Source organism: Drosophila guanche, unplaced genomic scaffold (genome assembly GCF_900245975.1).
Source record: "Drosophila guanche unplaced genomic scaffold, DGUA_6, whole genome shotgun sequence".
Classification (NCBI taxonomy): domain Eukaryota; kingdom Metazoa; phylum Arthropoda; class Insecta; order Diptera; family Drosophilidae; genus Drosophila; species Drosophila guanche.
Genome location: NW_022995754.1, coordinates 583883 through 606577, shown reverse-complemented (window position 1 = coordinate 606577; position 22695 = coordinate 583883). Strand labels below are relative to the sequence as shown.

Here is a 22695-nt window from a genome sequence, read left to right as displayed (position 1 = left end):
CAGGTTGGGAAATCACCTTAAATATTCTGTAGAGCAAAGACTGCTTGTGTTGCTACCTTCAAAGCTACTCAATCTCTACTTCATTCTGTTCTTCAACTAATTAAATCGCCATTTCCATGGAGCTGCCCTCCATCCATCCATTATAATCATAATATTCGCCGTTCTTTTCTCGTTTAATGTCTGCTCTGCCACCGTCGCGACGTTCTGTGTGACACCAATCGGAGCAGAAAACTTTCAGCCATACAAAAAGTTGGCCAAAAATAGCCACAAATCAATGGACATCCCACAGATTACGATACGATGATGATGATGGTTATATGGAATATGCAATTAGGAGAGCAATTCCAGGACTCTGTCATAGCAATTCGAGATTGAGTGCACGCCTGCCTGCCCACTCCCCAGACCATCAACCCGTCCCCGAAATAAAAGTAGAAATGAGTGGAAAAGTTTGCTGTCCACGAAAGTAGGTCAACGATTGAATTGCCATCAAGATATTTGGTTGTCAGGGCAATATATGGCTATGACCGAAGACGCATCTCTCTCTAGGGGCATTCTCGTTGAATTTATAATGAGTCTGAGGAGGAGCGGGGCGAGCCATGTCTGAGGCATTTGATTAATATGCTTCCAGCTCAACTGGCAGACAATAAATATCAAATAACCATGTCCCGTCGAACCGCAATAAAAAACCGAAACCATCTGACAGTTTGATTTGACAGGCGGCATCTCTCGGAAAAAAGGGAGATGGAGAAATAACAGTAAAAGTAGAGTCCTGTATTTGTATTTGAGTCTGAGTTTCAGTTTGAGTTTTGTATTTTTGCATTGATTGATTTGTGTGCGACAGTTTCGAAATGAATACATTCCACTCTTCACTCTCCACTCTGCACTCTCGCCTCGAATCGGGAATTCCCATTTGGCTGGCAACCGAACAATCATCATAAAATTCCATCTGTTTGGCAAATCAAATGCGGTGGCAACAAATTAATGAAATTAGTGCGAATATTAAGCGTAAGCTTGGCCAAACCGCAGGGAGTACTGCGGAGTGCGCTCCTCTCTCCTCCTTGATTTAATGGCCAATCCAGGAGTCTGCCCTCTGCTAAATGGCCGACACAGTCACGCACTCAAGTGGCAGAGGCTCCATGTGCCTGCCACACTCACACTCACACTTGTCTGCCCACAGACGTGACCGAAAAGATGATGAAAAATGTCAGAAACTAAACATTTTGGCAACGTTCCCCACAGATTGGCATCCCTCTATCCCACTATCTGCACCCCGCCACCGCACCCAGATGTAGGATTCTGTTCCTAGTACGTTTCTATGTACTGTCTAAAAATATCCTTTGACCTAATTCCGGTTGACAGTCGACAAATGGGGGGATAAAGCGATACGCAACGCAGATCTGAGGGCACACAGTGCGTATGTGTGATTTTTACAGCTGTGATTGTTGCTCCTCAGACTCACTGTTGGCCGGGGCAGCCTTTTCCTTGTCTCTCTCTCTCTCTCTCTCTGTATCTATCGCTATCTCTACGAGGGTTTTCCCCCATTTAATTTGAAATTGCTCTTGTAGGAGTACGGAGCGGGCACTCGTAACAATATAGAGAACGTTCCTCTGCTTCTCCTGCTCTACGTGCTGCTGCCAGGCACGTAATCATTTTGACAGCGCTCAAGAATAGTTTCAGCCGCATCTTTGTCCCAGCAGCTCCTCCTATATGCTGTTTTCTCGTCTCCATTCTCACATTCAGCAAAATGAATTGCTATTTTTAAGCATTTAATTAAGAGTCTTTTCCTGGTAAACATTTTTAGGCTGCCATTCGCTTGCTATTTCTATTTCTATTTCCGTTTCCTCTCGTCATGTGCGAGTATATGTGGCAGCGGAATGTGGCTGCTTATTAATAATAAACGGAAATAATTTCTACTCTCCTTTCGCTGGATGTTGGCTGCTGGCACTGCTCCTCCTTCTCCTTCTTTTGTTTTGCGTTTGGTTTATGGCCCCCAGAAGGTAGGAGGAAGTGCAGAAGGCTCTCCATTTCCAATACGGGAGAGTGCGGGCTTCATTTTAACAGGTTACGCGGCATTAACTTCTCTTGGTGAGAAGCCTCCTGCACTTCCCATTCCGTGGTTGCTTTTTAGAGTGGGGAAAGGCTCAATGTTTATGAGGCAGGGCGTGTTAATTTGCTGCACGCGCCAGCCGAACGTGGAACGTGGCGGCGGTCAACTTGTTGCCACAGAATCGAGAGGGACTGATGAAACCCAGGGATACCCTCAGAGAAGGGACCCACTCTGCCTTTCCACAGCTTTCCTTCGGTTGAAGCCATCGCTTTGAGGCAGTTTTCCAGGGCATGCAACACCACAGAATAATTAATCTTATTCTTTGTTGTGTGTTGCGGCACAGCCACACACGAACGTGGAACAGTCTGAACTTGCGGCCAAGTCTTAGTCAACTTTTTGACTCTCTTTCAGTGGCAGTAATCAGAGGAGCCTCGCAGGAGGACTCACTCTCAAGATATTCATTCGAAAGTGTATGAGCATCTCCCTCCCATACATTTTCATTCATACTATGTGACTTTATGACTTCCATACCAATATTTACTTGTATTTTGTGTACCTTTGGCCCGCCATCTCATCATCAACATCAGCTCGCGGGGATGGGTGGAGACGTCTCCCCAGTATCTCCTGTTCTTTGCTCTCCTTTCCTGTGCTTCGCTGCTGCTGCAACCTCATCTTTTGATGCCTCTTTACGGTTTTTATTGTATATTTTTATTGCTCATGTTTCCGGCTTGTTATCTTTGTTGTTTCTCCCCCGCACACACACACACACACACACACACACACACCGGTTTTAATGGCACTTCTTCTGTCCTTGTAATTTCGTTTCTGCCCAAAAAATATTAATGAAATTTTCAAGAGGCTCCCGCTCCTGGGTTCCCTTTTAGGTAATTTTTTCCGCTGTTTTGGGTGCTCGAATTAAATCTTCGCCCATTGATAAACACTCGAGGAGAAATGGCATGGCATCACTTATGCTAATTCACACTCTGACCCAAATACCAGACTCCCATATCCAACGTGAGAACAACAGGCCGCCCCGCCCCGCCCCTCCGATCCGCCAGCCGATACCCCAATTCGGGAATTTGTTTGTGTGCCAGGAATCTCATTAGCTATGCAGCCCGTGTTACCGTCGGTAATTGAAGCCAATACGCAAGCAAAATGTCTCCATTTCGCACTGACACGAGGACTTGCCAGGGAGTGCCCCTCAGAGGGGCAGGTACTTGGGTATTTCTCTGCTCTTGCTGCCAAAACATAACTTATGCCCCTCTCCCCCCCAGGTAGTTAGTAATTAGTCTTGTAGTTTTCAAGCTGTTTAGGCTCCCATCCCAGGGGACATCAATTATGCACGAGAAGTGACCCCAAAACGAATGCATAGGCTGACATTTGCAATGGGCCTACGTGTTGTCCTGCAAACGAGAAAAATTACAAGAAAATGGGAAACATTTATCCCTAAAGTAGCCAGCTGGCAATGGGAGCACTGCACGTACAATTTGTCAAGAGGAAAATGGCCAAGGAAAGGAAATGAGAGGAAAGATAAAAGGAAAACAAATGAAAGCTGGAGTGTCTATTCCCAGCCAGCAGGAGGAAGCCAACCAAAAGAAAACAAGTTCCCCCAACGCTAAGCACTGAGTGAGCTTTTTGGGTGTAGTTTTTCCGCCGAGAGCTGGTTGTAAAATCAATTAGAGAGGGAGTGACCCGGGCTTTGGCCCTGTTTTCATTCACAAATCGACCAAAGCAGAGCACTGGGAGAGCAATGCAGTCTCTGCGCCGGTTGAAGGTTAATGCCTGCCCCGGAGGCCAACTGCACTGCACTGCACTGACGATGACGTACCGCACTGTAGCTATATCTGTGGCAGTAGCTGAACCCGATGCCCGATGCCCGATGCCCGGTCCGGAGGCATCCTTGAGCGGCTCCATACGTCATTCCAGCTATGTGCAGAGATAGAAAGAGAGAGAGAGACGACCTTCGGGCAGCAGCTGCCGGTGAAATGGCATTCCCTGCTCTGCTCAGAATGGGATTTCATTCATAATTGCCGCAAGTGCGACGGGATACGCTCTCCCGGATAATATCCAACAGCCACAAGGCAATGTCCTCGACCTACTTTCGCCTGGCAGTTTGTTTCCCCAAGGAAACCCCACACAGAAGCCAGGAATCGGTGGTAACTTCGTTTGCCTCATTGCGCCACACACACACGTCGCTGGGCATTTAATTTGATTTTGGGCAATTGGAAGTGGGTTAGTGGCTGGTTAATCCAAGGTCCTGCCTGCTCATGAATGGCAAAATTCCATTGGAACTGGAACAGTTTTTGCTTTGGTTTTCGCTTTGCTTTTCATCGTGTGCTTTTCACCACCCCAATCGATGGATTGACAGATCCTGCTGGAAGGAGTCTCAGGCAGGAAGGAGGCAGTCCGTCAGTCAGCAAGTCACATATCAAAACTGACGCAATCTTCGCTTTTAATTAGAGACAAGTGCAAGGACATGCGGCGGATGATGAACGGGTAGGAGTCCTGTGTCCTGCATCTATCTCTCTCCCACTCTAAGAATCCCTTTTCAGAATTTTATGCATTCCACGCGCTCTCGTCAGCGTCCGCCCTCATCCTCCCTCCTCCAACTTCCTTCCGTTTGGCCTGGCTTGCAAATTGAATTTAAAAACTCAATAATAATCAGTTTATTGCGTATACGACCAGTGGAGCGGAAGCGGCGACATTTGCATGAGCTTCTCGGCAGGCTACTGTCTACGGTGGCCACTGCCTCGATAAGGCGGCAAATGGCAAGGGCATGGCATCCACCCGCTGAGCATCATCAGCATCATCGCCTTTATCGTCATCATTCGATGCACCTACCGAAGGTTCTCCAAAATGGTGACGTCGGCTCACTCCTTCTCTCTCTTGTTCAGGTATCTCTCTATCTCTTTTATAGTTATCTAGGTCAGGGGCTAACAGCTCGTCGTCGCCGTCGTCGTCGTCTCTGTCGCTTGTTGTCCTTAGAGTCGTTGACGTTTGTCGGTTGCCGTTGCCGTTGCGGTTGCGGTTTATCCTCAGCCGCTGTTCCTTCGCGGTTTTTCCTGGTACTGGTACCTATGACGTTGCAACACATTGCCCCCTACCACACTTCCCTTGCCGCTGCCACACATAATTGAATCGGCCATGATTCGGGCGGTGGACTGCCACAGCTGGGCGTGGCTCTAACTGCATTTGGTTCATTGCGTTCGCTCTTGTCCGACATTTTGGTTAAGGATTTATTTATAAATTTGCCACACACCGCTCCCTGCCGCCTCGGAGGGGGGTTTTCTGTTCAGCAGAGCACATAAAGCGGCTTCGCTGTGTCCGCTCCACTTATTAATAAACCCAAACGAGAATCGAAGGCTAAACCGGGATCTTCTGGGATGCCCTTTCGACAGATCATTGCTGGGGTTACTTCTATGGACATTTTCGCATCATTTACATATTCCAGTCTATGAGAAGAGTATTTAAAGGCCAAACAACAGGCGTGGCATGGCATGCCGCTGTGGCGCTTTGTGGATTGCATGCAAAATGGATGCTCGAGAGACATAAATAAACTGCAGCTAATTTGAATGCACCAAATGTCCTTGGGGCAACGCCACTAGCGGCAGAAGGCAGAAGGCAGGAGGCAGAGCAGACATCCTTCGACCCCATAACAATTGCAACAATTTGCAAACCAAGTGCCTCCGCAAGGATACGTACATATTTCAGTGGCCTGTCCTCTCGTGTTCGCTGTTCTGTTTCGGTTGTTTTGGGATCATTCAAACGCCTCCTTTGCTTTCATTTGGGCAAAGGTCAGACCCCGCAGAACAAAGCCCAGGGTCCAACCCAAGGGACCACTTGACCCACTAAATTCTAGAGGATACACCCGAGATAAAGGAGATCTCAGAGATGAGATGATGAGCCCATCCTTGGGCCAAAGTGGTCTAATCCTTTCGTAGAATGAATGGCACACGGTTACAGATGCGAGCGATGGGGGCTTAACCCAAATATGTTGGCAAATAATGAAGCTCTTTGTTGGCCGCGTTCTCAATTGGCCTTCGACCGCTGCAAGAGCGCGGATGACGTCACCAGCAGGACACACACACACACACACACACACATGAGGGGGCAGACAGGGAGATAGGAGCCAGCTGAATGTCACGCCCCGAAGTTTAGGTTAAATTTAGCCAAAGGCAAAGCCGAAGCCCACAGCCAAAGCTACAGGCGACAGCCCATAATTGGGCGCGTAATTTAAAAATAAAAACTCAAAATACCAAATAGGAAAATGTACTAAAATCAGCCTTAAATGGCAACAAGAAAAATATGCCAATAGAGAAGTGTGTGCCCCATAACACTTAAGAGGCTTACCGCACCACACGCGCCGCATCCCCACCTCCCCGAGAAGTAGGCAACAATCTGGGGCAAGTGAGCGCGGATCACAGTCGCTTGACAAATGAGGGGGCGGCACAAGTATTTTAATTGTTTGGAGAATACCGGTTCGTGTCCTGCCTCTGCTGCTTGTCCAGAAAACGTAAATGTAAATGGAGGGACACTTTGGAGCTGATGGAACGTCGGATGACCTAAGGAGGAGTGGACACTGAAAGCAAAGTTTATGGCGGGGCAGATAAATAGGAAGCAAAATTTGATAAATGCTAAAATGGAAACGGCTCTGAGAGGAATTCTTTAATGGTTCAGAAAGTGGGTCAAAATACTCTTTAATTGCAGTCCAATCGCTTGGCAATAAATTAAAATGATATTATGGAGAGAAAATTAATGAAATGTAATACCAAAGAAGAGGTTCAAAGGTGGCAAAGACTCTACTCACAGTGGGGTATTCTCCAATTGTTTTTGATCCATGCCACAGCTTTGCTTATGCCTGAAATCAAGAGAAAATGCGAAATATTATGCTCTGAAGTGATGCTTAAATTGCTTTTGAAGACTTAAACTGCACCAGTGTTACCCTGTAATTTGCATAATAGTAGAAGCAAAAATTAAACAAAACAAATGGGGGAAAAATGGAAAGAAATGCCAGGGCAAAGTTGCAGAGTCCTGCTCCAATTAAGACCCCGAGAGGCTGTTAAGTCCGGGCCATTTGTCGGGCCAAAAGAAGAGATTATCAAAGCCAGAAGCACACACAGACACGCACACGCATACAGACACACGCACATGTACTCGTAGATATAAAATCTGGTAGCCGTATCCTTCAACTGCAGTTTAAATGCCAAATCAGCGCAAATGGTCCGTCTACAGAGAGAGAGAGAGAGAGAGAGAGAGAGAGAGAGAGAGACAGAGGGTGTTGGGTTGGGTGTTGCCAAAAGGACCTTTGGCTTCTGCAGCATTTCCAACTGCTGTTGCTGCTATTTTCGTTGTTGGTTTCATAATGTCACTCGACACAGCGGCAGAGCGACTGCAATGTCCTTGCAGCACTGGAGTTCATTGGCCCAAAACATTGAGCTGCAGCCTGCAGTGCCTGTGCCAGAGCCAGAGCCAGAGCCTCTCACTCTCTCTCTCTCTCTCTCTCCAGCCAGAAATACAGCTGCCACCCGAGAGAAAGAGAGAACTGGCCAAGGGAGCAACGCAGAGCAGAGCCGAGCCGAGCAGAGGCAAGAGCCAGGTTCAATGCACGGCAAGTAGGTTATAAAAAAAGGCAAAAGGCCGGCCCTAGGCGCTAAGACACAGCCTGTGCTATGACGTCACACAAAAATGCGGCAAGCACACAGAGAGTGTGTGAGAGAGAGAGAGGGAGAGATAAATAGAGATGGGCATAGAGATGGAAGAGAGGAAGGGGCGGAAATGCGGCTTAATTTTCAGTTGAGAAAACCCGAGAAATATGCCAACTTTTACTTTTTCCCTCTCTATGTGTGTGTGTGTGTGTGTGTGTGTGTGTGTGAGGGTATGAATGCATGTGAATAAGTGTGAATACACCCATTCTATGGCGAAACGAGTCTATAAAATGGGCACAAGGGCATTCAGTGCGGCATTTATGCTGACACTAGAGCCGATTTTATATTCCCAAAACGAAAATACATAAATGAAACAAAGGAAAACGAAAGAAACACCATAATAGGAGCGCAATAATCAATCAGAGCACGTGGAGCACGCATATTTGATAATACTTCGATGATAATGATTAACAAGTCATGAAAAAGGCTAGACGCTGGTCGGCCCTGGTCTAGTCTCATTAGCATTCGATGACAGAGAGATCAAAGGCACACACACACAATGGATGGATATGGGGATGGGGCAGGACAGGGAGGCAGACATAGACATTGCGGAAGAGCCAGACGAGGAGATACCAGAGTGCCAGGACAACCAGACGACGACAACAAACCATCGCCACCCATCGCCAACCCAATATCGAAGCCACAAACAATACAATCCTCGTACCCATGGATAATGGTGGGAATCAGACACAACACAGGTGAAAGGCACAACACCAAAACAAGCGTGGGGGAGCGGCAATTATTTACACGGATGCCCGCCGTACAATACTTTCCACTTCAGTGTGAACTTTCACCTGTGGCCCAGTGTGCACGTGGAGGAGTTTAGCAACAAATTCCGTTCTGTCATGGGCTAATTATGAGTGGAATTGGCCATAAAAGTCTGAAGGACTGAAACCCAATGAATTGGCACGAAAAGGGAAATTTTTGGGTAAACAAAAATTGGGAGAAGGGGAGGCATTTTATACCCTAACTAAGGAAAGAAATGGGAAACTGCATGCCCCAACGAGGGAATAGCAAAAAAAGGTTATTTAATATACCATAAACAGCCAGTTTATTGAATGTGTAGATTCATAATTGAGTAAAACATAAGGTATGCCCATGGAAAGTCACCAGTTCTTATGCCACAGGAAAACCCATAAAAAAATGTACAAAATTATTCCATTTGCGAGAGTGTAAAGAGAAGAAGGCAAAGGAGAAAATACTTGTAGCTTTCCGGAAAATGCAAGAGTGGAATTTGCATGAGGCGGAAAATGTGGGGAAAGTACACAGAAAAGCTACTTGGATGTGCGTAGAGCAGAAAGAGTAGCAATTGAAAATATCATACACAATATCAAAGTCAACGAAAAATGGGAAACTAAATGCAAATCAACGTTTAGCACTCTATGAATTTATTATTTGGTCAGCTTTAATAAAATTATCGCATCGATTATTTCTCTTTCAACTCTTCACCCACTTCGCCAATGCTTTCTTCTTTCGGGTAATCCACATTCTTCTCAAAGAGGTAGCACTGCAGCCAGTCGGATTTCTCGTGCTTGCCACAGAACACCGGCTGAAAATTCCAGATGAGATGACGCGACTTGATTGCAGCGCTGGCAAATCGGTTCTTGTTGATGCGGCAGGCGTCGACGAAGGGGCTGAACAGACGCTCGGCCAACTGAATGCTCTCCCGGGAGTGGGTCTCGCTACAGGTGTCCTCGCGGGAGTAAAGCTGCTCAAAGGCGGACCGCTCCAGGTGGAACTGAGATGCAAAGATGGGGAAGTCCTTGTGCTTGATGAAAGTGATGAACTCGTAGCCAGCTGGATCCTTTTGCAGGGCCAGTGCCTGCCAGTCGGTGTCAAGGCCATACTCCTTCAGGCTACCCGTGGTGATGCAGTATCCGTGATGGTGGCTGGCGAAGCATCCCTCTGGCAAGTTCACGAAGATCTTCGAGTTGCGGTAGTCCTCAGTGAAGCACACGGACAGGGCTTTTTTCATTCGCTGACACTTGGTGCGCACCTGGTTTGCACTTAGTTTCCTGTTCTGGGCCGCGTTGATGAGCAGCAGCTGCATCCCGAGACAGGTGCCCCACAGTGGAAAGTATTCCTCGGGATCGCTGCCCTTCTTATTCCGCTCCATGGCTAGCTGGTAGATAATCTCCGCGGTCCGCACACAGTCATTTGTCAGGTCGGGTCGCGACTGGACGTCGGCCTCATCGATATAGATGGCCCCGCCGGGCAGGAGGATGCCATTGAGTTGATCCATCAGCGTAGCGTAGTAGGAGCGGTCGCGACCAATCCTGAAATCGAGTATGTGATCGTTGATCCGAGTGCAATTTTGTATCGACAACCATTGATTTTCTCTTCAATTTCAAACAAACAACAACAAAGAGAAGCAGAATGATGAGAGCCAGAGGCTAAATTTTGATATTTTTTTAGCGAAAATTAAATTAAATGGACTTGAAATTTATTAAATAGAGAAATAGTTCGCTCACATCACTCTGGTCTTCATTGCCGGTTGCACAAAGCGTTTGGCACTTCGCCCAAATGGCCACAAAGCAAAAAATTGCAACAAAATTTGTATTTGTTTATGCAATTTGTTTATATGTTCTGGTGCTCTTGCCTCCCCCACTCACCAGACGGGCACAACATGGGCCCCCACGGCCTCCAAGTGCTTCACATATGAGGCGGCCAAATAGTTGTGCCACTTCTTGCCATACTGGGCCTGCAGCCACACCGCCACGTCGATGCACATGATCCCAATGCAAGGTGCGGTCTGTACTGATGAACTACTCATTTCGGATGTTTTTGTGTTATTTGTTTCCTATCCGAACTGATTCCTTGAAGAGCAAAAACAAGACTGAAAACTCTAAGGGAAGTGGGCGTCATATAAGTAAATGTCGATAATTGTATAATTTTTACCCATTTACAGAATACATTATAAGGAGAGGAAGATATTGAGACAGAGACAGAGATTGAGTACAGAAAAACATAAACACTCTCTTCTCAACGTTAGTGAGTAGTGAGTATTTCATCCAATCTCTCATCATTCTGCTTTTATTTGTTGTTGTTTAATTGAAATTAAAAATTGCACTCGGATCATCGATCACATAATCGATTTCAGGATTGGTTATGCTGCCATTATGCCCCTTGTTCGCCACCGCCTTTGCTCAATGGAAGCTTAAACACCAACTTACGGCCACTGCACGTCACCCCTGCCCGACACTTACACCGTTTGTTTTTGCACTACTTTCCGTATTTTCACTGACAAAAGAAGTGATTGGGAGAGCGGTAGAAGCAAGCGCATTTCATGCTCTCCGGCTGCTGCTCTTTACAGTTGCCTCTCCCACTCTCTCTCTCTCTCTTCTACTCTTGCTAATTTCTCGACGGAAGAAGAAACGGGACTGTTATAAACGCAACCAAGCGACTATTCCGAATGAACTGACAAAACCCTTTTCCACGCATATTCCGATATGCTTTATTCACGCTCGAGTTGGGTCACATTTTCCAGTCTTTTACAAACGTTAACTTAATTAACAGCGGGCACTTTTAAGCGTGAAAGAGTCAGATCAGCAAAAGATTTGTATGGCCTCACATTAAAAGATGAAGTGCGCAGACGCTTGGCGCTTTTACTGATTCCTTTTTACCCCCTTATTCCCTTTGCTGTTCTTCAGCAGCTATTGCTCACACAAACAAAAACACACACCCACACATTGCTAGACATAACGTGACCGATTTGAAAAATGTGAGACAGACGCCGTATTGGTACAATTGCGCCGTTGGGTGCTCCGCTGACTTGTGCATAATTTATGCATAAAAAAAATTACTTCTATGCATTTCAAATATATAAGCACCTTTTGTCGCACTTTGCCGATCTGCCATGTTGTCTCTTGCTCGCTGCGCCTTGGATCATTGGATGCTTAAACACTCTAAACACACATTTTTAATTTTTAAACACTTTAAAACTGCAATACAATAACTAAACACTTGCACGACACTCTACCCGGTTGATTTTACACTATTTTCCGGATAATTACTGCCAAAAACGCGGAGCTGACTAAGAACGCACGCTTGGACTGGCTGAAAAAATGAGAGTGGGAGTGGGGTAGAAGCGAGAGCGCATTCCCTGCTCTGCTGCTGCTCTTTCCAATTGCCTCTCCCACTCGCTCGCTGTCTCTCTCTCTCTTCAGTTACTTTTGCTAATTGCTCGCTCATCTCTGCTCATGATGAAATTCTAATTTTGGCGTTTTCTTATCTCCCTCTTGTATTACAAGGTGCAAGGGGAGAACAAAATGGTTTGCTTGTGTCACCTGTTCGTTGGAGGGGTTACAGGGTATGCGGCTTAGAGATCGCGCATTCTTTTTTCTCTCCTTCTCCCTTCCATATGAAGATCTATAAAACTAGCACACGGAGGAAGGAAGAAGCTGATATTACGGGTAAATATTTGTAAAAATCGAGAAAGATGCCGAGAATTAATGCTTTGTTTGTTTGTTTCTTCTTTAATTATTAACACAAGGTACACATTCCCATACAAAGTGACCAGTTCAACCTCACCATGGAGTCTCATGCCACTGGAAAACCCATAAAAAAAATGTACAAAATTATTCCATTTGCGAGAGTGAAAACAGAAGAGGCCAAAGGAGAAAATACTTGTAGCTTTCCGTCAGTGGAAAATTCTTAAGAAAGGGGGCAAAAGAGGACCCAAAAATTGAAACGAAAATTACAGAGTGGAATTTGCATTGGGCGGAAAATGTAAAACGAAGCAAAGGCTCAGAGGAGCAGTTTCAATGGGATGTGGCAAAAAAGATTCGATGTATTAGATAATCTGGATCTGGATTTAAACTTTAAATTTTGTCTCGTTCCGGATAGTCCACATTCTTCTCGAAGAGGTAGCACTGCAGCCAGTTGGATTTCTCGTGCTTGCCACTGAAAACCGGCTGAAAGTTCCAGATGAGGTGGCGAGACTTGCTTTCAGCGCTGGCGAATTGGTTCCTGTTGAGGCGGCAGGCGTCGACGAAGCGGCTGCACAGACGCTCGGCCAGCTGAATGCTCTCCCGGGAGTGAGACTCCCTGCTGGTGTCCTCGCGGGAGTAGAGCTGCTCAAAGGCGGACCGCTCCGGGTGGAACTGAGAGCCGAAGATGGGGAAGCGCCGGTGCTCGATGAGACTGATAAACTCATGGCCACCAGGGTCCTTCTGCAGGGCCAGGGCCTGCCAGTCGGTGGCCAGGCCAAACTCCTTCAGGCTCTCCTGGGTAATGCAGTAGCCGTGATAATGGCAGGCGTAGCACTTATTCGGCATGTCCATGAAGAGCTTCGACTTTCGGTATTCCTCAGTGAGGCACACGGGCAGGGCCTTCTTCATTAGCTGACACTTGGTGCGCACCTTCGTGCTCTGAGCTGCGTTGATGAGGAGCAGCTGCATACCCAGACAGATGCCGAACAGTGGAAAATAGCCCCCGGGATCGCTCGCCTTCTTATTCCGCTCCATGGCTAGCTGGTATATGACTTCCGCGGTCCGCACACCCTCATTTGTCAGGTCGGGTCGCGACTGGACGTCGGCCTCGTCGACGAAGATGGCTCCGCCGGGCAGGAGGATGCCGTTGAGTTGATCCATCAGCGTAGCGTAGTAGGAGCGCTGGCGACCAATCCTGAAATCGATGAAGGTATTCGTTGATATCTAACCGATTTGATATCGCCTGGTTCCCATAGGTTCTATTCACATTCAATCAAGCAATAACAAACAACGACGAGAGCCATGAAGTCACAAAAAACGAAACAGTTCGCCTCACAGTTACATTTGCTGGTACTCCTGCCTTACCCCACTCACCAGACGGGCACAACATGGGCTCCCGCGGCCTCCAAGTACTTCGCATTGGAGGCGGCCATATAGCTGCGCCACTTCCTTCCATAGAGGGCCTCTAGCCGCACTGACACGTCGATGCACATGACCCCAATGCAAGGCGTGGCCTTCAATGATGCATTTATCATTGGTGTTTTTGTGTTATTTGTTTCCTATCCGAACTGAATTTTCAAAGAGCAAGAAGATGACTGGAAACTCTAGGGGAGAACTCGGAGATTGATCGAATCAGGGGAAATACAAATAATATGTTTATGGTTTACCCATTTACAACCTGAGTCGAGTCGAGTGTTACATAAACCATTAAACAATTGATTTTATAGAGTATAGCTAACGAACAATTAGGTGGACAATATCAATGACAGTTGATGGTAAATAATATCAAGTTCTGTTATCAAATAATGCATTCAACGAGGCAAAAAGTATCTGTTTTCTGGTAGTAAAAATTCCACTTGAAGCGGACCAAAGCAAGTGCAAGTTTTGAGTGCGCAAAAGCGTTCCGAGAATAATCGGGTTAGTGGGTGGCAGAGAGGGAGGGGAGCACAGTCTTTGAAAATAGGAAAATGATAAATGCGCACAGCTGTAGCTGTAGCCAACTGTTTCCAGAGTAAATCAGAAATCAATTGAGAATAATCGGAGGGCCAGCGAGGCGAGGAGGGGCCCAGTGCCGAGGGAGAGGAATGCAGCAGCGCCGTTTCCATCTCCGTAGACATGGCCGGGAGGGAAGTAGCTGGGCCCGTCATCTCCATCGTCTCCCCCTTCAAATCCAATCTCCTCCAATTGCATTTCCTTGTCGGTAAACAAATATTGCTGGACGTAGGTGGAGCCCAGTATCGACGTATACTCCGGCTTGTAGTTGTAGATGAGCACCCGCGCCTCCTCCGTGGCATTGGCAAAGCTCTGGGGGCTCTTGCGGGCCTCGTTCACAAAGAAGTCGGCAAAGTATTGGCCACTCAGCACAGCCGCAGGCGAATGGGGAATGCTCGGCTTTACGAACTCGAAGAGCGGCTTCTCCGGATGGAACTGGACGCCGTAGAAGGGATACTTTGTATGCTCCATGGCGGAGATGAACTCGATGCCGTCCAGGTCGCTATTCACGGACACCACGCGCCACGACTTGTTCAGCAGATTGCGGGCAAAGTCCGCCTCCGTGTAGCAGAACTGATGCCAGTGGTAGGTGACATTCTCCTTGACCATCAAAGCAACGACAGCCTCGTTGCTGGCATTGAACAGGCGGCTCTGCTTGTAATCTGACGAAAAGGTAGATCTGGTTTGAGAAAGGGTTTATCAAAGGATTTAAGCTCTGTACCTTCTTTAAGCTCCATGGGCAAGGCCATGCCTGTGCCCCTGCAATTGATGCGATGATCGGTGCCATTGGCCAGCTTGTAGGCCAGCAGCTCCATGCCCAGACACGTGCCCCAGACGGGCATAAAGGTGCCATTGTCATTCAGTTGCAACGCCAACTGTAGGAGATGTTCCCCCGCATCGGCATAGCCATTGGTCTGATTGAACCACGTTGCGCCGCCAGGCAGGAGCACTCTAGAAAATGATTTAAGTGATGAATTCGCACGATCATCGTGGCTGGCATCGTTACTCACTCACCCATTTATCTTGTGCATGAGATCCTCGTAGTAGCTGCGATTGCGTCCAATCCTTTGGAGATATCATGAAAATGGTTTATTAATTACACTTTTAGGCAATCTAATCGTTCGTTGAGTCCTCTCAATCTTATCGTAGCCTTGGGATTTCCACCACAACGATAAGATCTCTCTCCCTCTGGGGGTATCTATCTGTCTGCTTACCAAATGGGCACCACCCGGGCACCGGCACTCTCCAGATACTTGACATACGAGGCGGCTATGTAGCTGGTTTTGTTCTCGAAATGTTGCGAAATCAGTCCATTCGAGAAGACCTCCTGCGTGAGCACCCCAATGATGGGCGAACTGTCCGCCGAAGCTGCCAGCAGAAGGCTTCCCAGAACCAGCACACAGCCAAAGAGACGATGTGGTTGCATTTTAATGCGCTTTTCTATTCCTTTCCTTTGTTATTCCAGAACGTGTGTGAGCGCCTCCAGTGCTCACCGTGAACTGTCCCATGCCACTGCGAGAGCATTCAAATTTATACACAAGCTCACACGTTCATGGGTAAACATTGGCACGGTGACGCGACAGCAGGTGCACCCTCCTCTCCCCCGCCGCTGCTTGTGATTTCAGTCCAATAGATAGCGCCACGATTAATTGATTACATTACTCGGCAAACACCGTTCGCTGTCGTCGTGGGTGCAAGGGTTCGTTTCGGACACTGTCTGTGTCGTTCCGGGGGGAAGAACAACCCAAGTTCTGTGCCGCCCTTTAAGCCAGGCTAAGCAACAGGCACGAGCAACGAGCAACAGTTAGACACAAAAACTATTTAGTCATTGTCACTAATTAAATGGTGAATTTTATTCCCGATCTTTGTTTATAGCTATTTGTTTTTTTAACTGCCTCTGACTCTGACTCTGCCTTTGCTTATGTTTCTATCTTCTTTTTTTTTTGCCAACTTTTCTTATCAGCTGATCGGCAGGCAGGCAGGCATAGGTGTGTGGTTATCGAGTATCGATAGCTGCATTGGCCGAGCAATCGAAATTTCAGCTGCCCAGCAAGCTTTGTTGCTTCTGTTTGATGCTCGCCTGGATGCTCAGCAGGTACTTCATCTCCACGAGGGTGCCCTTGACGCCGGCCAGGTCCTTGGCCTCGAATTGGCTGCCCAACTGCTTGGTCATTGCCTCCAGTTCCCGCACAATCTGTGAGTTGAGTTCCGCGAGTGCAGCGCTGTCCTGCGCCTCCTCCACCTCTTCGTTGCGCTCCATCATGGCCATGAGGAACTCTTTGTTGAGCGCACTGTTGTCCTGCGGCATCTGCTGCCCCTCCAGCTGCAGCAGGTACTGGCCGCGCTCTATCGGCGTGGCGAGTGTCTTGTAGGCCTTGTTTATCAGGGAGCTCCAGTCCGCGGAATTGATTTGCTCTCGGGAGGTTCTGGTGGCGGGGGGTCAATGCTATTAATTGCCAATTGGGACTGACGATTGCGACTCACTTGTTGCTGAATTTGTCCGGATGCACCAGGGTCTGCAGCTGGCGGAAACGCTGCGTCAGTTGCTGCCCCTCCAGGTTGAAGTTTGTGGGAAAGTTCAGCAGCTCAAAGTAGTTCTGCAACAATGCAAAGGGTTTACTGGCCGCCTATCCATGAAGGGCTATCCTAACTACTCACTATGGCCGCATCCACGTCCTGCAGGTGTCCGCAGTCCGAGCAGATCATGTGCTGCTTCAGCACCGACTTTCTGTCGCAATTCCAGCAAGCCGGCGAGGAGGCGGCAGCTCCGAATTTTCGCAGCTGTGGCGGTCTTGCCAGCCTTCCAACTCTGCCAACAGCAGCATAATTTGTGGCTCTCAATGCACTTTTAAAAACACCTACCACAGCACGCATATTTAACCATGAACAAAAGTGTTTTCGCGAGCGCCGACTTCTTTCTTATCAATTACACAAGTTTGTGGGAAAAAAACAACAATCAGCTGTTCGTTCAACCATTTTCCATTGGTCTGGCAGCACTCGACAGTAAGAGCAGTGTATACATTTTCGGTGATGTGTCGAGCCTGTTCACTGGCCTGGAGGAGATCGACAAGTCATGCAAGTGCCCTTCTAGGTGTTCTTCGACTACATAGACCAGGACGATCCCCAGCTTTATACGAATAACTGCGTGGAGAAGGCCCTGGCCAAGAACAAGGAGATCAAGCGCAAAGTCGAGAGCCTCAAGCAGTTCAAGTCAAACCTGCTGCTGGAGCAGTACAAACCGTATCCCAACGAAATTAATAGGTATCGGGCCTACAGAAAGGACTCCATGGGACGACTCCACCGGCACCCCCCAAGGACCGTATAACGTTAAAAGCACATACATTTCAATTAAATTGTATATACTTTTGAATGTGTTTTACAAATTTTCTCATTTCCATTGACTATTTTTTAAGCCTCTCTTTGGGCCCTCCGTCTCTTTGGCATCCGTCGCCCTTTTGTTGTTGTACCAGGAGATTCCGGGCGTCGGCCCCGATTTGAAGAACACCATTTGGCAAAAATTTTCCGAAGGCTCCTGTGGCGCAATTGGTTAGCGCACGGTACTTATAATCAGTATTCAGTGTCTATGAGCAATGCCGGGGTTGTGAGTTCGAGCCTCACCTGGAGCAAGTTGTATGTGTCGCTGTGTGGCACTATTTTTGCATCTTTTTTTCTTGTTTTACTTTTTATATTCTTATTTTTTAAGCACTGTTGCATTTACAGTTTCCTATTTGAGTAATTATAAATCGCAAAATAAATTATTTACAATTTTTGAAACAAGACCGTACAATACTAAAAAAACGTTAAATGGGGGGCTATCGTTACGCCCCCAGAGTTTCACAGACACAGTTTGACAGAGTTTCAATTCTCTTTATTGAAATCTCATTCCCTTGTTTATTTGCTGAATTAAATAAATACGATTTTGCAAGCTGCAATGGCCCATTGTGTGACAGGGATGAGACGACTGTCGATGTTCTGAAATCATTGAACAAGCTCTCTGTCAGGAGACGAATCATTGATGAAACCAATACTATACAATGCATATTTTTGTGAGTTATACGAGCTGCATGGATCAATGAATCAATGCGACGTCTTATGGCGAACTGATACATCTCCGTTCTATATATATGTACATAAGTACAAAGGTATACATACATATGTATATACTGAATACTGAATATACTGAATTCTTTGCGCTGTTGTCAACATATCGTATTTAATTCAATTTTAGACTTATAATTACTCAAATCAGAAACTGAGGGTGCAGAAATGCTTAAAAAATAAGAATATAAAAATTAATACAAGAAAAAAAGATGCAAAAATAGTGCCACACAGCGACACATACAACTTGCTCCAGGTGAGGCTCGAACTCACAACCCCGGCATTGCTCATAGACACTGAATACTGATTATAAGTACCGTGCGCTAACCAATTGCGCCACAGGAGCCTTCAGAATTTTTTTGCCAAATGGGGTTCTTGAAATCGGCCCCGACGCCCGGATTCTCCTGTAACACCAAGAACAAGGCGACTGGCGATGCATGGCACGACCCAAAGAGAGGCTTAAAGAACATTCTATGGAAATGGAGAACATTTCCAAACACACATGCATATACATAAACATATATACATATCATATATAAAATTTATTGTATAAATTATGGGCTTACAACACTACACAGTTTTTGAGGGGTGGGGGAGGTGGAGTCACATGGAGTCCTTTCTGTAGGCACGATAGCTGTTCATTTCGTTGGGAAACGTCTTGTACAGCTCCAGCAGCAGATTCGACTTGAACTTCTTGAGGCTCTCGATCTTGCCCTTGACCTCCTCGTTCTTGGCCAGGGCCTTCTCCACGCAGTCCTTCGTGTAGAGCTGGGGATTCTTGTCCTGGTCGATGTAGTCGAAGAACACCTCGAAGGGCACGTACACATCCTGCACCTGGTTGCGCAGCTTGTCGATCTCCTGCAGGCCGGTGACCAGGCTGTTGCTGCAGACATTCGCGACAAGGTATCGTTTATTCTGTGTTTATTTGGGTTTCTATTGAAAGTTCTTACATTTTCTGGTTGAGAACGTTCTGGCCCTGCGGCTGGAAGTCGCTGACGATTATGCGAATCTGACGCACATTCTCGATGAACATCTCCAGCTGCGTCTCCAGGTTCTCCAGCGGTGCAGACATATTTGTTGGCAGAGAATTCTCTGTATTTTTATTTGTATGACTTTATTTTCTGTGTTTTCTTCCTCTGTTATGCTTCTTCTTGCTGCACTCCACAGAGCAACGCGAATATGAGTCGATGATTGAGCTATCGAGTAGGCAGTGCACTGTTATCGATACTGCCCGTTGTCACACTTTTGCGTGTTTTAATTTTTGTATTACCGACCAAATTGCTTAAATCTAACAAAAATAAATATTTAAGCATATTCTACAATGTCTGATGGCGATTTAGATGCCCTTCGCGCCCAGCGCATGTCCCAGATGCAGTCGCAATTCGTAAGTGTAGCCCCTGAAGCCGCCTGCAGCCCAACCGGCAACGAATTATTGAACAAATAATACCATAAATAGCCAAAAAAAAGTCTCGCAAAATTATTAAACAATCTAAAAGCAAGAGTGCCCGCCAGTGGGGTTGCGGGCAAACCATTCAATGATTTGCATACATATCCCACTGCCCGTCATGAGTCATCATGGTAGAGGCTGCGCACACGCAGCTGTTCCTTGAGGAGCTTGTCCTGCAGTGACCCTTCCACTTTGACTCTTTTAGGGCGGCGGTGGTGGCAACGATGCCGAAAAGCAGCAGGCCCAGCAGGAGCAGATGCGCGCCCAGGAGGAGATGAAGCACTCGATCCTCTCTCAGGTGCTTGACCAGCAGGCACGTGCCCGCCGTAAGTACAAAATGTGACATTGGGAGACCCACCAGCAGCAGTCTGACAAGCACATTTGCATTGCAGTCAACACACTGAAAGTGAGCAAGCCGGAGAAGGCACAAATGTTCGAGAACATGGTCATCCGCATGGCCCAGATGGGGCAGGTGCGCGGCAAGCTGGACGACGCTCAGTTCGTGAGCATCCTCGAGAGCGTCAACGCCCAGATGCCGCAGAGCAAGTCTACGGTGAAGTACGACCGCCGCCGCGCGGCCATAGACAGCGACGACGATGAGGATTACGGCTGCTGATTGCAGATGCTGCTCCTGCTGCTAATCCTCCTCAGGGGTAGCCTCGTAGGCCTAAGTTCTCTTTTGCTAAATACTTTTATTTCTTAATAACTTAAAACGAAAACTGCAAATGCAAACATCTCTGAAGCGGATGGGGGATGGGATGAATGGAGTTCTCTAAACATAGGACTAGATTTGGCTTACAACGAAAGGAGTAGAAAAATTGCTCTATGCGGAATGCAGGATCGAGAGACTACTCCTTCTTCTCGTGATCCTCGTCCTGCTCCTCCTCGGTGACGAGGCAATCGCCGCAGAATATCGAGTACATGATGAGCAGCAGGAAGCCCAGCGGGAGGCCAAAGATGACGGTCGTCAGCACGGGATTCCCCTTCCACATGTCCTTGAGGGAACGCTTCAGCTCGAAGATTGCCCGATTGCAGCGCACAAAGTAGGTGTCGCCGCCATACGCGACGGCGCTCTCATTGCTGATGGACTCCAGGAAGAGGTGCAGGGCCTGGGGCGTCATCTGCATGGGATCATCGTCGGGTATGAAGTGGTGCTGGGTGCTCGAGTTGATGGCTATCAGATGCGGCGTGGGCAGCTGATCCAGGATGATGGAATGCGCAATGGAGGGTTCCCCAATCTACAAAGGGAGCGAATGCTAGAGAGGATCTGCTTACAGCACCCTTCCGAAGGGGAGACTCACCCATCCAAATTGAAATTTATTGTGATAGCGCGGCCGATGCTTCCGGATGACACCCTCGACCATGTCGCGGAACTCCAGCTCGTGGGTGGCTATCTGGCTGAGCTTGTCCTCCTGGACAACGGCCAGGACCAGGTACTTCTGGGTCTTCAGCAGCTGGTGGATGTTGAAGCGCGTGACCTTGGGGAAGAGCGTGAAACGCTCCACGTTCACCCACTGGAAGATGGTCTCGTTCACCTCGTTGGGGTCCATCTCGTGGGCCACATGGCCGTGGGGGTAGAAGTGGTGCTGCTCCTCCTTGTAGACGATCACCGCCGGCAGCTTCTCGAAGTCAAAGTGCTGCGCGGCAATGTCCTCGCTGGTGGCATAGAAGAAGCCGTGCTCCTGGTAGCCCTCCGCTGCCGCGTAGTACGTGTCCCAGACGACGCCCTCCTGCTGGCCCACGAACATGAAGAAGATCGTGTGCGACCCCTTGAGCATGTCGACGCTCTCCGTGCGCGTCACCAGCTGCACCGGCGGCCCGGACATGCGCAGGGCATAGTCCACCAGCTCGTCGCGACTCCGGTCCCCGTTGTAGGTGAACTCCATGTTGCCCTTGATGAACATTATCGTGGGATAGCCGCGCACCTTGAATTCCCGCGCCGACGCAGGGTACTTGGTGCAGTCGAGCTTCCCCACCCGCACGTTGGTGGCGTGCAGCGCCTGTGCCACCAGTCCGAAGATCGGCTCCGTCTTCTTGCAGTAGCCGCACCACGGCGCATAGAACATCACCAGCCACTGGCCCTCATGGCGCACATCGATGAAGCGATCGCTCAGCTCCAGGACGCGCGAGGACAAGCCATCGGCAGTCCTCAGTCCCACCAGCAGCAAGACCAGAGCTTCACACAAATATGGATTATCAATTAGGATTTATGGTATTCTGCCTTTCGTGTGCATTATTTATTTATTTACCAACGAGGAGGAGGCTCCACCACTTCCAGTTGGCATTGCGGAGCAGCGGCATATCTCCTTTTTTTTGCTCAAAATTGGGTGTCTGGATGTTTGGGTGCTTGTGTGACGTGTTCCTGGCTATTTCATGCCTCCAACACTTTGCACGTGCATGGGCTTTTAATTAAATTAGTTAATTTTTCGGCCGGAATCCTTATTTTGCGAGCAAAAAAAAACAACCACCAGAGTGACCGCGGAATTATCGATAATATATACCGACAGACCCTCGGTAATATACCGAAATATACCATTTTATTTTCTAAGCATACTGTAAATATACCGTCAGTCTCAAATCAAATTCCTCGAATTTGATGTTCTATTTGATATTACTAGCTAGTTAGGAGTCTCATCGCTAAACCTCAAATTTTATCAGATTTATCAATCAGTTCTCCATAAGATTGGCCAACTTTTACGATTTCTTCTTGTTTGAATCTTTTCTAGTTAAGATTAAAACTAAAAAGGTCAACCAAAAAAAAAGCATTAAAAGTTACGTGGCTGGGAATGGAATGTTACGTCAATTGACAATTTGTTTCTGGCCACCCAATAGTATAGTATGGTATGGGCACTTGTGTACCCTACATGCTATACATATTATTAAAATGCCATTTACCTGCTGCCCTTAAATATAAGCAATGACTTTGCCTTAGACTGAAATGCTCTTAACCTTTTAATATATGCCATATACCGATCC

At 47.5% G+C, this 22695-nt stretch overlaps 7 protein-coding genes, 1 long non-coding RNA gene, 2 other non-coding genes and 1 pseudogene across 12 annotated transcripts; 4 read left to right on the top strand and 7 right to left on the bottom strand.

The window, feature by feature from the left end:
* Nucleotides 1-9117: 9117 nt before the first annotated feature.
* On the bottom strand, nucleotides 9118-10642 carry LOC117588930 (gamma-glutamyl hydrolase B-like). Its single transcript, XM_034280506.1, has 2 exons — nucleotides 10365-10642; nucleotides 9118-10028 (listed from the first exon to the last, which is right to left on the bottom strand). Exons 1-2 carry the CDS (start codon nucleotides 10523-10525, stop codon nucleotides 9179-9181), a joined length of 1011 nt encoding a protein of 336 aa, XP_034136397.1. The 5' UTR covers nucleotides 10526-10642; the 3' UTR covers nucleotides 9118-9178.
* Nucleotides 10643-10696: 54 nt separating this feature from the next.
* LOC117588974 lies at nucleotides 10697-12448 on the top strand. Its single transcript, XR_004574182.1, has 3 exons — nucleotides 10697-10750; nucleotides 12003-12164; nucleotides 12245-12448. It is a non-coding gene; the product is annotated as an uncharacterized LOC117588974 (long non-coding RNA).
* On the bottom strand, nucleotides 12208-13806 carry LOC117588933 (gamma-glutamyl hydrolase). 2 transcript variants are annotated; one of them, XM_034280509.1, is made up of 2 exons: nucleotides 13557-13806; nucleotides 12208-13377 (listed from the first exon to the last, which is right to left on the bottom strand). In XM_034280509.1, the coding sequence occupies exons 1-2, from the start codon at nucleotides 13715-13717 to the stop codon at nucleotides 12573-12575; spliced, it is 966 nt and encodes a 321-aa protein (XP_034136400.1). In that variant the 5' UTR covers nucleotides 13718-13806; the 3' UTR covers nucleotides 12208-12572. The 2 variants fall into 2 exon arrangements, with proteins under 2 accessions (XP_034136400.1, XP_034136401.1); XM_034280510.1 differs by having other exon boundaries at nucleotides 13548-13568.
* A 78-nt stretch (nucleotides 13807-13884) lies between these two features.
* LOC117588929 (gamma-glutamyl hydrolase) lies at nucleotides 13885-15643 on the bottom strand. The gene is made up of 4 exons (XM_034280504.1): nucleotides 15389-15643; nucleotides 15189-15239; nucleotides 14896-15125; nucleotides 13885-14836 (listed from the first exon to the last, which is right to left on the bottom strand). The coding sequence occupies exons 1-4, from the start codon at nucleotides 15598-15600 to the stop codon at nucleotides 14199-14201; spliced, it is 1131 nt and encodes a 376-aa protein (XP_034136395.1). The 5' UTR covers nucleotides 15601-15643; the 3' UTR covers nucleotides 13885-14198.
* A 349-nt stretch (nucleotides 15644-15992) lies between these two features.
* Nucleotides 15993-17122, bottom strand: LOC117588937 (iron-sulfur cluster co-chaperone protein HscB). Its single transcript, XM_034280515.1, has 3 exons — nucleotides 16833-17122; nucleotides 16659-16771; nucleotides 15993-16600 (listed from the first exon to the last, which is right to left on the bottom strand). The coding sequence occupies exons 1-3, from the start codon at nucleotides 17046-17048 to the stop codon at nucleotides 16213-16215; spliced, it is 717 nt and encodes a 238-aa protein (XP_034136406.1). The 5' UTR covers nucleotides 17049-17122; the 3' UTR covers nucleotides 15993-16212.
* A 125-nt stretch (nucleotides 17123-17247) lies between these two features.
* Nucleotides 17248-17499, top strand: LOC117589278 (annotated as a pseudogene).
* Nucleotides 17500-17702: 203 nt separating this feature from the next.
* Nucleotides 17703-17800, top strand: Trnai-uau. The gene is made up of 2 exons: nucleotides 17703-17740; nucleotides 17765-17800. It is a non-coding gene; the product is annotated as a tRNA-Ile (tRNA).
* Nucleotides 17801-18520: 720 nt separating this feature from the next.
* Nucleotides 18521-18618, bottom strand: Trnai-uau. The gene is made up of 2 exons: nucleotides 18581-18618; nucleotides 18521-18556 (listed from the first exon to the last, which is right to left on the bottom strand). It is a non-coding gene; the product is annotated as a tRNA-Ile (tRNA).
* A 183-nt stretch (nucleotides 18619-18801) lies between these two features.
* Nucleotides 18802-19439, bottom strand: LOC117588949 (mediator of RNA polymerase II transcription subunit 10). The gene is made up of 2 exons (XM_034280531.1): nucleotides 19223-19439; nucleotides 18802-19155 (listed from the first exon to the last, which is right to left on the bottom strand). The coding sequence occupies exons 1-2, from the start codon at nucleotides 19342-19344 to the stop codon at nucleotides 18876-18878; spliced, it is 402 nt and encodes a 133-aa protein (XP_034136422.1). The 5' UTR covers nucleotides 19345-19439; the 3' UTR covers nucleotides 18802-18875.
* A 61-nt stretch (nucleotides 19440-19500) lies between these two features.
* On the top strand, nucleotides 19501-20445 carry LOC117588947 (programmed cell death protein 5). 2 transcript variants are annotated; one of them, XM_034280527.1, is made up of 3 exons: nucleotides 19501-19656; nucleotides 19925-20045; nucleotides 20112-20445. In XM_034280527.1, exons 1-3 carry the CDS (start codon nucleotides 19594-19596, stop codon nucleotides 20333-20335), a joined length of 408 nt encoding a protein of 135 aa, XP_034136418.1. In that variant the 5' UTR covers nucleotides 19501-19593; the 3' UTR covers nucleotides 20336-20445. The 2 variants fall into 2 exon arrangements, with proteins under 2 accessions (XP_034136418.1, XP_034136417.1); XM_034280526.1 differs by having other exon boundaries at nucleotides 19502-19662.
* Nucleotides 20392-22179, bottom strand: LOC117588928 (protein disulfide-isomerase TMX3). Its single transcript, XM_034280503.1, has 3 exons — nucleotides 21969-22179; nucleotides 21021-21895; nucleotides 20392-20957 (listed from the first exon to the last, which is right to left on the bottom strand). Exons 1-3 carry the CDS (start codon nucleotides 22018-22020, stop codon nucleotides 20568-20570), a joined length of 1317 nt encoding a protein of 438 aa, XP_034136394.1. The 5' UTR covers nucleotides 22021-22179; the 3' UTR covers nucleotides 20392-20567.
* Nucleotides 22180-22695: the final 516 nt, after the last annotated feature.

Excerpts from the sequence above, each read along its gene's own strand:
- LOC117588930 (XM_034280506.1), bottom strand. The coding sequence starts at position 10,525 with ATGAGTAGTTCATCAGTACAGACCGCACCTTGCATTGGGATCATGTGC. Across the intron at positions 10,029-10,364 it reads GCCCATGTTGTGCCCGTCTG|GATTGGTCGCGACCGCTCCT; the intron begins GTGAGTGGGGGA and ends ACTCGATTTCAG.
- LOC117588933 (XM_034280509.1), bottom strand. The coding sequence starts at position 13,717 with ATGATAAATGCATCATTGAAGGCCACGCCTTGCATTGGGGTCATGTGC. Across the intron at positions 13,378-13,556 it reads GCCCATGTTGTGCCCGTCTG|GATTGGTCGCCAGCGCTCCT; the intron begins GTGAGTGGGGTA and ends CATCGATTTCAG.
- LOC117588929 (XM_034280504.1), bottom strand. The coding sequence starts at position 15,600 with ATGCAACCACATCGTCTCTTTGGCTGTGTGCTGGTTCTGGGAAGCCTT. Across the intron at positions 15,240-15,388 it reads GCCCGGGTGGTGCCCATTTG|GATTGGACGCAATCGCAGCT; the intron begins GTAAGCAGACAG and ends ATATCTCCAAAG. Across the intron at positions 15,126-15,188 it reads CTCATGCACAAGATAAATGG|AGTGCTCCTGCCTGGCGGCG; the intron begins GTGAGTGAGTAA and ends ATCATTTTCTAG.
- LOC117588937 (XM_034280515.1), bottom strand. The coding sequence starts at position 17,048 with ATGCGTGCTGTGGTAGGTGTTTTTAAAAGTGCATTGAGAGCCACAAAT. Across the intron at positions 16,772-16,832 it reads AGGACGTGGATGCGGCCATA|AACTACTTTGAGCTGCTGAA; the intron begins GTGAGTAGTTAG and ends GCATTGTTGCAG. Across the intron at positions 16,601-16,658 it reads CCGGACAAATTCAGCAACAA|AACCTCCCGAGAGCAAATCA; the intron begins GTGAGTCGCAAT and ends CCCCGCCACCAG.
- LOC117588949 (XM_034280531.1), bottom strand. The coding sequence starts at position 19,344 with ATGTCTGCACCGCTGGAGAACCTGGAGACGCAGCTGGAGATGTTCATC. Across the intron at positions 19,156-19,222 it reads AACGTTCTCAACCAGAAAAT|CAACAGCCTGGTCACCGGCC; the intron begins GTAAGAACTTTC and ends GAATGTCTGCAG.
- LOC117588947 (XM_034280526.1), top strand. The coding sequence starts at position 19,594 with ATGTCTGATGGCGATTTAGATGCCCTTCGCGCCCAGCGCATGTCCCAG. Across the intron at positions 19,663-19,924 it reads TGCAGTCGCAATTCGTAAGT|GGCGGCGGTGGTGGCAACGA; the intron begins GTAGCCCCTGAA and ends TGACTCTTTTAG. Across the intron at positions 20,046-20,111 it reads CCAGCAGGCACGTGCCCGCC|TCAACACACTGAAAGTGAGC; the intron begins GTAAGTACAAAA and ends TTTGCATTGCAG.
- LOC117588928 (XM_034280503.1), bottom strand. The coding sequence starts at position 22,020 with ATGCCGCTGCTCCGCAATGCCAACTGGAAGTGGTGGAGCCTCCTCCTC. Across the intron at positions 21,896-21,968 it reads GTGGAGCCTCCTCCTCGTTG|CTCTGGTCTTGCTGCTGGTG; the intron begins GTAAATAAATAA and ends ATTTGTGTGAAG. Across the intron at positions 20,958-21,020 it reads ATAAATTTCAATTTGGATGG|ATTGGGGAACCCTCCATTGC; the intron begins GTGAGTCTCCCC and ends CTCCCTTTGTAG.